The sequence below is a fragment of the Vicia villosa genome, linkage group LG1, assembly GCF_029867415.1.
Source record: "Vicia villosa cultivar HV-30 ecotype Madison, WI linkage group LG1, Vvil1.0, whole genome shotgun sequence".
NCBI lineage: Eukaryota > Viridiplantae > Streptophyta > Magnoliopsida > Fabales > Fabaceae > Vicia > Vicia villosa.
Genome location: NC_081180.1, coordinates 88,230,656 through 88,243,171, shown reverse-complemented (window position 1 = coordinate 88,243,171; position 12,516 = coordinate 88,230,656). Strand labels below are relative to the sequence as shown.

The following is a 12,516-nucleotide window of genomic DNA, read 5'->3' as shown; positions in this document are numbered from 1 at the left end:
AATAAAAAATAAAAAAACTGAGACTGAGTTATATACTGAGATATATACTGAGACTGAGTTGATTAAAATATTTAAAAACTGAATGTCCTATATTATATATTTGGTCAACTCAACAAAATTAAATAAATATTTTTTACAAGTCCGAAGGGTATTATTGTTTTTAGTTACTTTTTTATAACATACCCACGAGCATCACAAAATTTAATTAAATTAAGAGATTAAACTAAATCATAGACACACATATAATTAACATTTAAATACTAGCGGACAAAATATAATAGAATGTTACATAATGATGTCAAAATCAAGTAACGCCCACGTCCCTAACAATACTCATGCTCCATTTTCTCCCTCACATCCAACTCCGTTTAAAAGTATCCAACAAAGTATTCATTTGGCATCCTACAACAAACCCTCAATCTTTGATTCTCCGAGCTTAACAATATGGAAGAAGGTAACAGAGGCACCATCATGATCACAAACGATGATGGAATCGACGCACCTGGCCTCAGAGCTTTGGTTACCGCTCTCGTCGCCACCAATCTTTACGATATTCAAGTTTGCGCTCCTGATTCGTACGTAACAATACATTTTCATGCTCTTGATTTTATTGAGTTAGTACGTAATAACTATTTCAAAATCGGATCATTTTCAGTGAGAAATCAGCAGTTAGTCATTGTATTACTTGGATTCATCCTATTGCGGCCAAGAAAGTTCACATTGATGGAACCACGGCTTATGCAGTTTCTGGTATGTTTTTCTATGGTTCAGAAATTGGAATGTGCACACTACCCCACTTTGTTACTGTTTGCAAGTGCTCAACCACAATGTACATGTTTATTTTCTGCTTTATAGATTTTTCGGTTGATATTGTTGTTGTACCTCCTTTTCCTTCAATATAATTTCCTGATAGAACTAGAGATGAGAGCGTTGGTGTGTGTGTGTGTGGTGGGGGTGGGGGGGGGGGGGGGGGGGGGGGGGTATGTGTTGAGAGTTGAGTAGTGGGTGTCAAAACAAGAAGGAAGTGTTTAGGATTACATCAAGGAATTCAAACGGTTGGTTGTATAAATGGATTGTTTACCAGAAGCACAATATATGGGTTACTTCAATTACACATGTGCAGTAGAGGTGGAACTGCAAAAGATAAGGTGTTGATGGAATGAGTCACGCGATCATGGGCCTAAGGGATCCGGGTTGGGCTTGTCTTATTTTCCTAATCCAAATGTAGAATCCGGGGCTAATCAATTGAATCGAACTTGGAGCAGTGACTGGATCGTGGTCCAAGGATTCAAGGAGAGTCAAGATAGAGGAGGAAATGGGTCAATCCCGCAATTTGAAGATCAGACATATCTGCGACTGTCTGTCCCTTGAGATCGCAAAATTTGTCATATCTCGTCTCAAGAGATTGCAGAACAGGGGCAGAAGAACCTATGTTTTAAGTATGGTGGCACCTACCACCTGTGCTACCTGTTTCCTGATTGTCAATTTCGAGTGATGGTGACAGAGGATGAGGAACTCATTGAGGAGAGGCGCAAGTCATAAATGTAGAGAGAAAGAGGAGGCAGCCAGGGAGGTAATCGAGATCAACATGATGAGCTTGGCTCATATTGATGGCATGGTCCTGACGAGGATTAGAAACGTGCGTACAATCAAATTGGGGGGGCAAGTGCAGGTAGTACCATTGTTGGTGGACAGTGGTCTTATGCACAACTTCATACCAAACAAATTAGTTAGGTTTATGGGGTGGCCATCAGAAGAAACAACTCCTCCCAGTCAAATTGGGAGATGAGCTTAAGGTGATGGCACAAAGGTTTTGAGGAAGCTGGGGCTGGACATAGGAAATATGACTGTCTACCAGTGATGTGTGGTTGTTTGATCTTGATGGTATTGATATTGTGTTGGGAATGTCTTGGATGGCTTCCATTGGAGGCATGTCGGTTGATTGGGCACATAAGGTGTTGCATTTATCATTTAACTCTAAATTGGGGGAACTACGGGGTGAAGGCAGTGAGCACCAAAATCAATTGGCACTGCAAAGTATGTTAGAGAGACCCAAGTTGGGGTGTAAGGGGCTATTTATGTCGGCAAAAGCACAAGAATAGTCGCATGACCTAGATCTTTCACTCAACAGATTCATGAGCTTCATGAGTATCCCAGGGTGTTCACCGAGCTGCATGGGTTACCTTAGGAGAGAACATGAGCATGCTATTCACCTGAAGGAAGGAGAAGGCCTAATCAATGTTCATATAGGTACCTTCATCACCACAAGTCAAGAATGAAATAGAAAAACAAGCAACAGAGTTGTTATAATCAAGGGTAATTCGTACTAGCCAAATTGTTTTTCAAGTCTCGTGATATTGGGAAGAAAAAATATGGAACGTGGCGGATGTGTGTGGACTACCTTACTCTGAATAAGGTAATCGTTCCGGATAAATTCCCTATTCTGGTAATTGATGAACTCTTAGGTGAATTGCACGGGGCACAATACTTTTATAAGTTAGACCTCAAATCGAGGTACCATCAAGTGAGGGTGAAGAATAAGGATGTGCATAAGGCTGCATTCCGTACTCATGAGGGACATTACGGATTCCTCGTGATGCCACTCGGTTTGACGAATGCGCCCTCCACCTTTCAGTCTTTGATGGACATCATTTTAAGGGCCCTCTTAAGGAGGTATGTGTTGGTGTTCTTTGTTGATATAATAGTGTTTAGCCCAAATTGGGAGGATCACCTCAAGCATGTCGCCATATGGTGTTAGATATTTTGCAGCAAAGCAAGGTCTGGTGGCAAATAAAAAGAAATTCACTTTTTCTACAATTAGTGTTGAGGAAGAAGGGGTAGCAATGGATCCCGCCAAAGTAGTGAGTGTCTTACAATGGCCTACTCCTACGAGTGTTAAAGGAGTCCGGGTTTTTTTTGGGTCTCACCGGATATTATTGTAAGTTCATTAAGGATTATAAGATGATGGTTAGGCCTTTAACTGATTTGACCCAACGAGACAATTTCATGTGGAGAGATTGTGAAGAGCAAGCATTTAATTTGTTGAAACAGAAGGTTACATCAACCCCAGTTTTGGCGCTCCCTGATTTTCATAAATAATTCATTATAGAGAGTGGTGCCTCATGGAACAGGCTGGGATCAATTTTAATCCAGGCGGGCAGTCGGATCACTTTTTTAGGCAAGGTGTTGGGAGAGGGAAACTTGAACAAATCAGCATATGAGAAAGAGCCCGTGGCTATTGCTCTTGCCATTCCTCATTGGAGCCCCTATCTATTAGGGAAAAAATTTACGGTTTGCTCCAATCAAAAGAATATTAAACAACTATTATTGCAATGGATTATTACCATGAATCAATAAAACTGGGCAGCAAAGCTGCTGGGATACCAATTTGACAGTCTACAAACCTGAGTTAGAAAATAAAGGCGTAAGGTGATTGAGAAGGTTCACAAAGATGCAGTGCTTCAGGAAATTATTACTGCATTGGAGGAGGGCAAAGCAGCCCTCTGGTTTTTCTTATGTGACTGTTGTACTCAGGTATAACGGACTACTTGTGATGTCTGCTAGTTCTCCATGGATTCATGTGCTCTTGAAAGAGTTTCGGGGGTATGCCGCATCCCCAGCCTGTGCCAGAACAGATTTGGGAGGACCAATGGATGGATTTTATCACCAGGCTGCCCAGATCAAAAGAATTTGAAGTGATTTTTGTGATAGTTGACAGGCTGTCCAAAGACAGTCATTTTATTCCACTCAAGTGTCTTTTTAATGCCCGTTTGCTTGCAGAAGTGTTTACTAAGGAGATCGAGCAATTCCATAGAATCCTGTCCTCTATTGTGAGTGACCGTGACCCCATTTTCGGCAGTAATATCTGGTGTGAACTTTTCAAATTGGAGGGTACTCGTTGAAAATGAGCACCGTGTACCACCCATAGACGGATGGACAGACAAAGGTCATAAACCGTTGCTTAGAGATGTTTTGCACTGCTGCATAACTGACCAGCCACAAACCTGGCCGGGTACTGTGGCTTTCCTGGGGCGAATATTGGTGCAATACTATGTACCGGGCATCCACAGACTCCACTTAATTTGACTTGGTTTATGGAAGACAGCCCCCCAACTCGTGTGATAGTGGAGAGAGTAGGTGCAGTTGCGTATTGCTTTCAACTGCCTCCCACAACACGAATTCTCCCCGTGTTCCATGTCTCGTTACTTAAAAAGGCTGATGGAAATTACAGGATCAAAATTGAGATGCCTTAGAGCCTTGAGTGTGATTCTGCACCGCTGCTGCTCGCACCATCACTAAGGGAGGGTCTGATGTCAAGCAGTGGCTCATCATTAGAAAGGCAGGGCCATTGAGGATGCTTCTTGGAAGGAGGAGTTTGTTATGCATACTCAGTTCTTAGACTTGAGGACAAGTCTGTGTCTCAAGGGGGGGTGTAATGATAGAACTAGAGATGTGAACATTGGTGGTGATGCCGTGTCTAGTCTTCCACATGGTGTACCCAAGATATGGAGGGTGTATTACGTTAGGAAAAATAGGAAGAGAGAATGCTATCATTCCTATTTCATTTGTTTTATCATTGTGTGTAAATCTTAGAACCTATCATTTCCAATAACTGGTATTAAAAATTGCATACCTCTTCTTCTTAATTGCTTTTTAAGTTACTTTCAAATACATTAGTAATACATACTTTACATTCTTACAGAATGTTCTTGTGCAAATTCTTTACAGGGACTCCAGCTGATTGCACTTCTCTGGGAATTTCCAAAGCACTTTTTCCTACAGTAGCTGATCTGGTATGACACCTCTCCTCTACCCCTGCTGTCGGGGTTTTTAGTTTTGCATTCCAAGTAATTACATTGTTGTATGTACTTTTTATTTATTTTCCTTGCTCTATTTGGTTCTTGGTTATTTTTCTTTATCGCAGAATGGCGGCTATTTTAATTATTTAGGTAGTCTTTGTAAACCTTCGATGATGTTTTGTCCTGTATTTGTGCTACTTCTGGTTTCTTACCTACATTATTTTGTTGAGGTTTTCTTTTTTCTGAAAAATTCCTCACGTATAAGATCTTTTTTTACTAACACGTGTCATGCATATTTACAGGTATTAAGTGGCATAAACATGGGTAACAACTGCGGTTATCACATGTGAGTAATGTCTTTTTTTCCACATCTTTAATCATCTTAAACTTTTCATATTTCAAACTACAAATTATTCCTTTGCATCTTAAAAGAAAATGTTCGTCAATAGACAGGAAAGGAGGATACAGGATTTTAAAACACAACAGTTTTGTGTTCATAACTATACTGATTAGGTTTCCTTTTGTGCAGTGTTTACTCGGGCACAGTTGCTGGAGCTCGAGAGGCATTCTTCTATGATATACCTTCTATCTCCATTTCATATGACTGGTATCTTTGCAACACTTTTGTGGCTATACTGCCGGAATATCTTGAATATTTGTTTTGAATTGAACCTTTAAAGAGCTTTTATTAATATTTTGGTCATAAACATTATATCATACCGTTCATCCATTGTCTAATACTGAAACTGCTAATTACTCTCCAATTTGACCATTTAGAGCCGCTACATGTAAATCCAGGGCTAAAGCAACAAGTAACCTACATGACTTCACCCTTGCCGCGCAAGCATGCTTACCTATCATAAGTGCTTTACTGGCTGATATAAAGAACCAAAGATACCCTCAAAAGTGCTTTTTGAATATAGATATTCCAAGCAATGTTGCTAATCATAAGGTATGGTTACCTTTTTTTTAATGTTTAACTTAAAAAATATATAACTAACATGAAATAGCCTGATAGCCTTGTTATGATGCAGAGACTTATTAATTTGTTGTTTTTCTGTGTCTTCCAAAAAGGGGTACAAGTTGACTAAGCAGGGTAAAAGTATAATCAAAATGGGATGGAAGCAAATCGCTTCTGAGACGGAAGGGCGAAAAATGTCATCTGATATGACCTCTACAGACATAGCAGCACATTCAGATTTTAACGCGTCATCTATATCACCTGAAAGTCTTTTATTTGCAAGAGAAGTATGTTCATTTCCATTCCTTGAAAATGTCTATATTCATTTATTTGTGTTCTTCTTGTTTTAACTTTTAACCAATGTCACTGCATAGAATTTTTCTTGAGTATGACGTAGCATTCTATTTTGTTTGTGTAGGTAAGAGGTGCTCAACATGATCATGATGATTCTGATCATAAATTTTTGCAGGAAGGATATGTGAGTAAATATATATAAAAAAATATTGGACGGTAAATACAGAGAGTGTAGCTAACGTGATTTTGCTTTTTGTTTAGATTACTGTCACCCCTCTTGCTGCTATCTCTCAGGCGGAGGTAGATTGTCAAAACTATTTTAAGGATTGGCTACAAAATGTCTTGGAATCTCCCTCTTCGATGGCTCTATAATGCTGTAAGACATTTCATGTGTTCGTGATTTGTATGAAATCCTCAATTTCAAAATATTGCTAGTGCTACCTCTAAAGGCTGTAATAGAGTTCACATTTTTCTTTTGCAGGACTGCAGGAGTATTATGAAATTAATGCTCTCACTTTTTATTTTGCAGGAGTGTTATGAAGGGGGCTTCATACTTTCATTAGATTACAGAGGTTCAAATTAGCAATAAAACCGGGTGGTAAAAAAGTGCCGAAATACCTTTAACACTCTAGCTAAGAATAATTTTTGCTTCATATTTTTCATTGTATATGAGAGATGTTAGCTCAGTGATAAGAATTTGACATTGCGAACTCAAGAAACAAAGTTCAAATCTCATCCGAGACAGTTATAAAATAGTTATAGAATAGTTATAGAATAGTTCAAATCTCGTCTTATGATATATGAATGTCTATTTTCTTTAGATTATTCTAATTTTTGAAGTGATTTCTACTCAATCAAGTGCTAAGTTGTTTAGATTTCTAGTGTTTTTGCTAAGGTATGCATGTTGTCAGTGTCACTGCTACATTATTGTCTGGTGGCACAAAAAGACTTTTTCTATGAAACTTGCGTCTTGCTATGTGATTTGAAATGAAAGGCCTAATTTATCAAATTTCTATAACCTAACAACTTGTGATTGACTAGGCTATAGCTTGAGCTTTCACAAGTCAACATCAACAAGGAAAATCCATGTAAGAAACCACCTTTTAAACAGCTTATAATAGACAGCTTAACAAGCAAAAAAAACCATACAAAGAAAAACAACTCAAGAAATGCTTCTGTGATTACCCTACCTTGATGATGTATACAGGTTTTAGACAAGGCTGAAAATATGTGCAGAAATCAAAAGCATGAATAAGATTAGAAATAAGAGCTTATAAGTTATTGCGGTCGCTTTAAAAACAAAATTTTAGTCATTATGTGTTGATGCTACAGAAGTTAAAAGGAAAAGAAAAAGAAAAAACTATGGTACTAGTACTATGGACATTATAAATATATTTATGTACATTATGAGCTTCTTCTCAATCCTGCATAGTGCACATGGCCTTTATTTTTGGGATTGTAAAGAAGATGAATGTGATTCCACTAGTATTGACCAGAGGACATGCACGTCTTCATAGGGGCAAGATTTGACATCTTCATATAGAATGTAAAGCCCTCTTCCTGAAAAATTTGTGTTAGTGGGTGGAAAGAAAGGAAGAAAATCAGTGCAGAAAGAAAAGAAAAGAAACTGTGGTATTCTTGGTTGATTTGATTGTTCAAGACTAGAAGCTTTATGCAAAGTGCAAAAACATTGCAAAAAAGAGGACACAATTCCCAAGTACATGCATGAGAGAATGTAACTATGGAGAGTGTTATTAAACTTACTCTTCTTTTGAGTTGAATTCAACCTGAACCATAGCTTTTTGACCGGAGAGAAGAGGGATTGAAGCCACCCCATTTGATAGAGTATTGTGGCTCATGCACATGAAGTAATGTGAAGGTAAATAACAAGAGAGGTGAGAGAGATAAAGAGGAGAACAATCTCTAGACTTTGCTTAGACAAGGGTTAAGATTTTGTAAATGTCACTTTCATATTTTGTGACACATTATTATATTACAAAATGTATGTGAAAATGGAACTGAGGTATTTATTATGAATTAAAATCTGTTGCTGGTACAGTGCACTTTTCATGCTTGTAGAAGAAGAAGTCATTCCACCAATAAGCTGTCTATCTCATACTTTTGTTCACCACAAAATAGAAGCATCTATTTTACCTTTCCTATTGTCTTATATTTGAAGATACATTTCCATGTTTTTCACCATCATTTTAGCATATAACTTAGTGGTAAAAGGCACACGTTGAGAAGGTTTCTTGTTGTGACATTTAGGTAGTCCTCTTGCATTTCAAGCAAGTATATGCCTCCTTTTTTTAGCCTCTCTCACAAGGCTTTGTTTTATACAAGTCCATCTGTTTGGTATAGGGTGACTTGTAAGAGTGAAAATTTCTGGATTGTCTTGTTGACTCAGATTTGCCACGTCGCTCACATTAATTACTTAACTGAGAAAAAAATATTACTCAACTACGTTTGTTAAAACTTGTGTTACAAAGCTTCCATAGTTTACATATAGGCTTAAACTATAGTGGATCAGTGAAGGATATTACGCACCATGCATGATATTATTTAGAGAGTTACTCAATCTACTTTTTAATTATGGGTAAACAATGTAATGTTAAAAAAAAATTTATTCACCTCAGTTTCTTACTGAAATCGAGGATATAATTTTGGTGTAATTATTGAGGATATTGATCACCGTTCTTGAACAAATCTTTGTTGTCCATTTCATGAGTATCAATGCTCAAAACACTACTATTAGTGATCCGTATGGAACATAAAAACTTTCATTATAAAAGCATTATGAACATCAAAAAAAGATAAGAAAATTTCTTCACCCACCTCCTAACCTTCCAGCCCACCCCTGGTGAATTTAAAACACTACCCCTTGTTTTGGAAGTTCATTTCCGAAAAAGGTGTTTTCGGAAATGTATCTCCGAAAACGTGTTTTTTTTAATATAAAATATTGATTTCGGATATGCATCTCCGAAATAAAGTTACATTTTTAGAAAATATGGTGTTTCGGAAGTTCATCTCCGAACGCACCCCCCCTTGGAGGAATTCGGAAATGAACTTCCGAATTTATGTCTGGACAGAAGAAAAATGGAAAACAACAACGATTCGCTTTATTTAATCGGGTGAAGATTACAACGATAATATTACTGAAAATTAAAGTTACATATTGTTGAACACGGGTAGGTGGAAATGAGTCAACATTTTGATTACGTCGTCCGCCGATCTTTGAAGTTTCGCGTCCAACTCGATCGGGCCTTTCGAAGAAAATCGGTCGAACGTTGTCCACAAAACCGCTAAATCTTCGTCGTTCTTGATCTCAAAAGGTGTGAACTTAATGCCTCCCTCGTCGTTAAGCGATGGCGAGCGGTACTCGAGCTTGACAACCTTTCGATTCTCGGGATAGCGCAAAAGCGTGTTGAGCGACGGTATCAACTCCGCAAACGGCGTGTCGCGCGAGAAGCGAAATTGGAACGACATCGGGTAGCCGGTTTCAAAGTAGACGAATGCTAGGTGGGGGTAGATTTGTGTCATTTGTGTTTTGTGGTGTGAAGAGGATGAAGAAGAGTGTGTGGTATTTATAGACTTATTGGAGCATTGATGGCCCAACAAATCTTATCCTGCATCAGGGGACATTTCGGAAATGAACTTCCGAAAATAGGCTCCAGACATGTATATTTCGGAAGTTCGTTTCCGAATTATGCAGAAACAGAGGAAAATTTCAAATTTTGTGCATTGCATTCAGTTTTGTGTTACCAATACCAAAAGCATTCAAAATAGGCATAAATTAGACAAAGATGACATAAAACATACTTATATTATATATGTATTGAATCGGTCCGATTTTACATGATAAACAACAATACATACAAAAAATGATCGTTACAAACAAAAACGATCCGGAACGAACTAAAATTCACCGAACCAATCGGTGGATCCTAAGTCCAAAATAGGCACGTTCTTCGACCGCTCTCTAATTTGCTCGCGCTCTTTGCTCATCATTTCTTCAAACTCCGCCATCCTCGAAACGAACGGATCCGGCCAAGTCTCCGCCTCATTTGAACGATGTGCCGTCCATTGACAAGAAGTAGCCGGTATAGGACAACCCGGTTTCAAAAACACTTGAACGAAGTGCCGCGATCGTAGATACCCGATGCATATGATGCGGCCCGACGCGTCCAATGGCGGTCGACTATGAAGTGGAAAGAAAGTCCCACTTAGTCCAAACCTCGTCAAATCGATACACACCATATCATACGCACTTGCTATTAGATGACCCATATCGGGGAATGACATCCACTTCGAAACCGGAGCGATACCGGTAAGTGATGGAACAAGTGCATCATGAATTTTTGCAAACTTTTCTTGATTTTCATATAGTCGGCCGTAGATGTCCCGATACGAAGTCAACTCCGCAATGAGTTCCCGTCGGACTAAAGTGTGATTATTTTCCCCTTTACCGAGCAAACCCGCAACGGCCCGATATCCACAATTGTCGTCGCCTCCAACATCAACGATGTTATCGATATATTTGTGCATAAAAAGTGGCATCTCATCAATGTAGACAATTGGTGATTTTTTGATCGGCGATGTACGAGTTGGCTTCGAAATACGGACTCCTTTGTTACCACTACACTTAGACTTCGGTGTCTCATGAATTTCCGGGAACGATGCATCAACATGTTCAAAGTAGGAAGGAGAACATGAATTTCCGATATCACATTCCTCTCTTCGCGGGACAAACGACACGCCATTGGATGCCCGTGTAACTTGACATCCAAGGCATGATTATGAATTCCACAAATTACGGTTAACCGCCACAAATCATCAACCCTCCGAGTAGCACGCAACTTAAATGAACACCCGCACTTCCTCGATCCCGTGTCCTCGTGTTTTAGCACCCGGTTTGATTGTACATAACTACCACCCCGTTCGCAATTCAAAACAACGAAAGCTTTCCGCCTACTATTTCCGTTGTCCGACCTTAAAATAACAATTCCAAATCCATGTTTGTGAGCTTCCTTCCGAACCCAATCAATCAATTGTTCGCGACTACCGAAGCTCCGATCATTTGTAAAATGTTGCCGAACATCGACCGCATCGATCATAGGAGTAACGTCAATAACCGGATCGTTATTAACGTTGACAATTTCCGGAACTATGCCTCCATCGTCTTGCACAATGTTGTCCGGATGCACCATACCTAACAAATGAAAAAATTATCAAAAGTTGGCCAAAACTGTTTTTTTTACTGTCAGGCCTATTTTCGGAAGTTCATTTCCGAAATATGTTAGGTAATATATTTCGGAAATGAACTTCCGAACCATATCAGTTTTCAGCATAATATTGTTGAATCAATGTAGTGAAATAGGTGATGAAATGAGTGATGTTTACCTGAAATTGATGCTTTCTATGCTCCCTTTAACGTGATCAACGGTTTGAAACTTGATTTTAGGGCGAAAAATGGATGGAGATTGATTGGGTTTTAGAGAGGGGTTTGAGAAGTTTTGGAGAAAAATGATGAAATAGTGAAGGAGGGAAATTTGTATATGCAGCAATAGTTTCGGAAATGAACTTCCGAAAATATGCACGGATTTTGAATTTTTTTGACTTCGGAAATGCACTTCCGAATTGTGGAATTTTTTTTAAAAAAAAAGCGCTTCGGAAGTTCATTTCCGAAGCAGGGGTAATTTGGGATTTTCGCTGGGGGTGACCCCCATAGGGAGGTGGCTAAAGAAATTTTCAAAAGATAATGAAACATCATAAAACGCATGAAACTATCTACATCCCACACTTTAAGGTTTTCAAGAGCATTTGCCATGAAAAAATCTTTATGATGGATTGCAAGAGCATACAAATATTTGGGTTTAAGGTTTGTGTTCTTAAATATTTATCTGAGCAGAAAATCATTTATTTATCTAACCCTTTTTTGTTTTATATCAGAAACAAATGCAAGAAAAAGAAATTAAAAATATCTTGGCACCCAGCATTTGATCTTCCCCAAAATTCAATGATTTGAAGATCCAACATTTTATCTTGATCGACAAATTAATTTTACTTTAATATTATGTGTAAACAATGTAATATCCTAGGCAAACAATATAGTTTGTAAACAAATTAATTTATTAATATTCAGTGTAAACAATATAACAAGTTTAAAATGATATATCTTACCCCTCGGTTTTATTGATAAACCGAGAGATATGATGCACTGGTTTTGAAAATTATTAAAATGTAGATGCTGGAGTTCGAACCCATGTGCAAATAATTGTACCCCTCGATTTTTAAGACACCAAGAGATAATGTGGAAGTTTTTCATGACACCCTTTGTTACCTCGCTTTTGTAACCGAAGTTAAATGCATTCACGTTCGAAGTGTAACATATTTTTTTGTAGTAGTATAAGATATGAGAGTTTATTAGTAAATGAGATAAAAATAAAAGAAACAAAATTGTAA

General features: G+C 38.3%; 1 protein-coding gene and 1 long non-coding RNA gene across 3 annotated transcripts; one reads left to right on the top strand and one right to left on the bottom strand.

Moving 5' to 3' along the window:
* Nucleotides 1-325: 325 nt before the first annotated feature.
* On the top strand, nucleotides 326-7,246 carry LOC131643464 (uncharacterized). Of its 2 annotated transcripts, none has more exons than XM_058913684.1 (10): nucleotides 326-575; nucleotides 656-750; nucleotides 4,729-4,793; nucleotides 5,102-5,145; nucleotides 5,329-5,406; nucleotides 5,598-5,751; nucleotides 5,874-6,047; nucleotides 6,179-6,238; nucleotides 6,316-6,430; nucleotides 6,584-7,246. In XM_058913684.1, the coding sequence occupies exons 1-9, from the start codon at nucleotides 445-447 to the stop codon at nucleotides 6,424-6,426; spliced, it is 912 nt and encodes a 303-aa protein (XP_058769667.1). In that variant the 5' UTR covers nucleotides 326-444; the 3' UTR covers nucleotides 6,427-6,430; nucleotides 6,584-7,246. The 2 variants fall into 2 exon arrangements, with proteins under 2 accessions (XP_058769667.1, XP_058769666.1); XM_058913683.1 differs by having other exon boundaries at nucleotides 6,536-7,246.
* Nucleotides 7,247-7,345: 99 nt separating this feature from the next.
* On the bottom strand, nucleotides 7,346-7,954 carry LOC131643465 (uncharacterized). The gene is made up of 2 exons (XR_009296219.1): nucleotides 7,819-7,954; nucleotides 7,346-7,614 (listed from the first exon to the last, which is right to left on the bottom strand). It is a non-coding gene; the product is annotated as an uncharacterized LOC131643465 (long non-coding RNA).
* Between the last annotated feature and the right edge of the window lie 4,562 nt (nucleotides 7,955-12,516).

Excerpts from the sequence above, each read along its gene's own strand:
- LOC131643464 (XM_058913684.1), top strand. The coding sequence starts at position 445 with ATGGAAGAAGGTAACAGAGGCACCATCATGATCACAAACGATGATGGA. Across the intron at positions 751-4,728 it reads CACGGCTTATGCAGTTTCTG|GGACTCCAGCTGATTGCACT; the intron begins GTATGTTTTTCT and ends AATTCTTTACAG. Across the intron at positions 5,752-5,873 it reads GCAATGTTGCTAATCATAAG|GGGTACAAGTTGACTAAGCA; the intron begins GTATGGTTACCT and ends TCTTCCAAAAAG.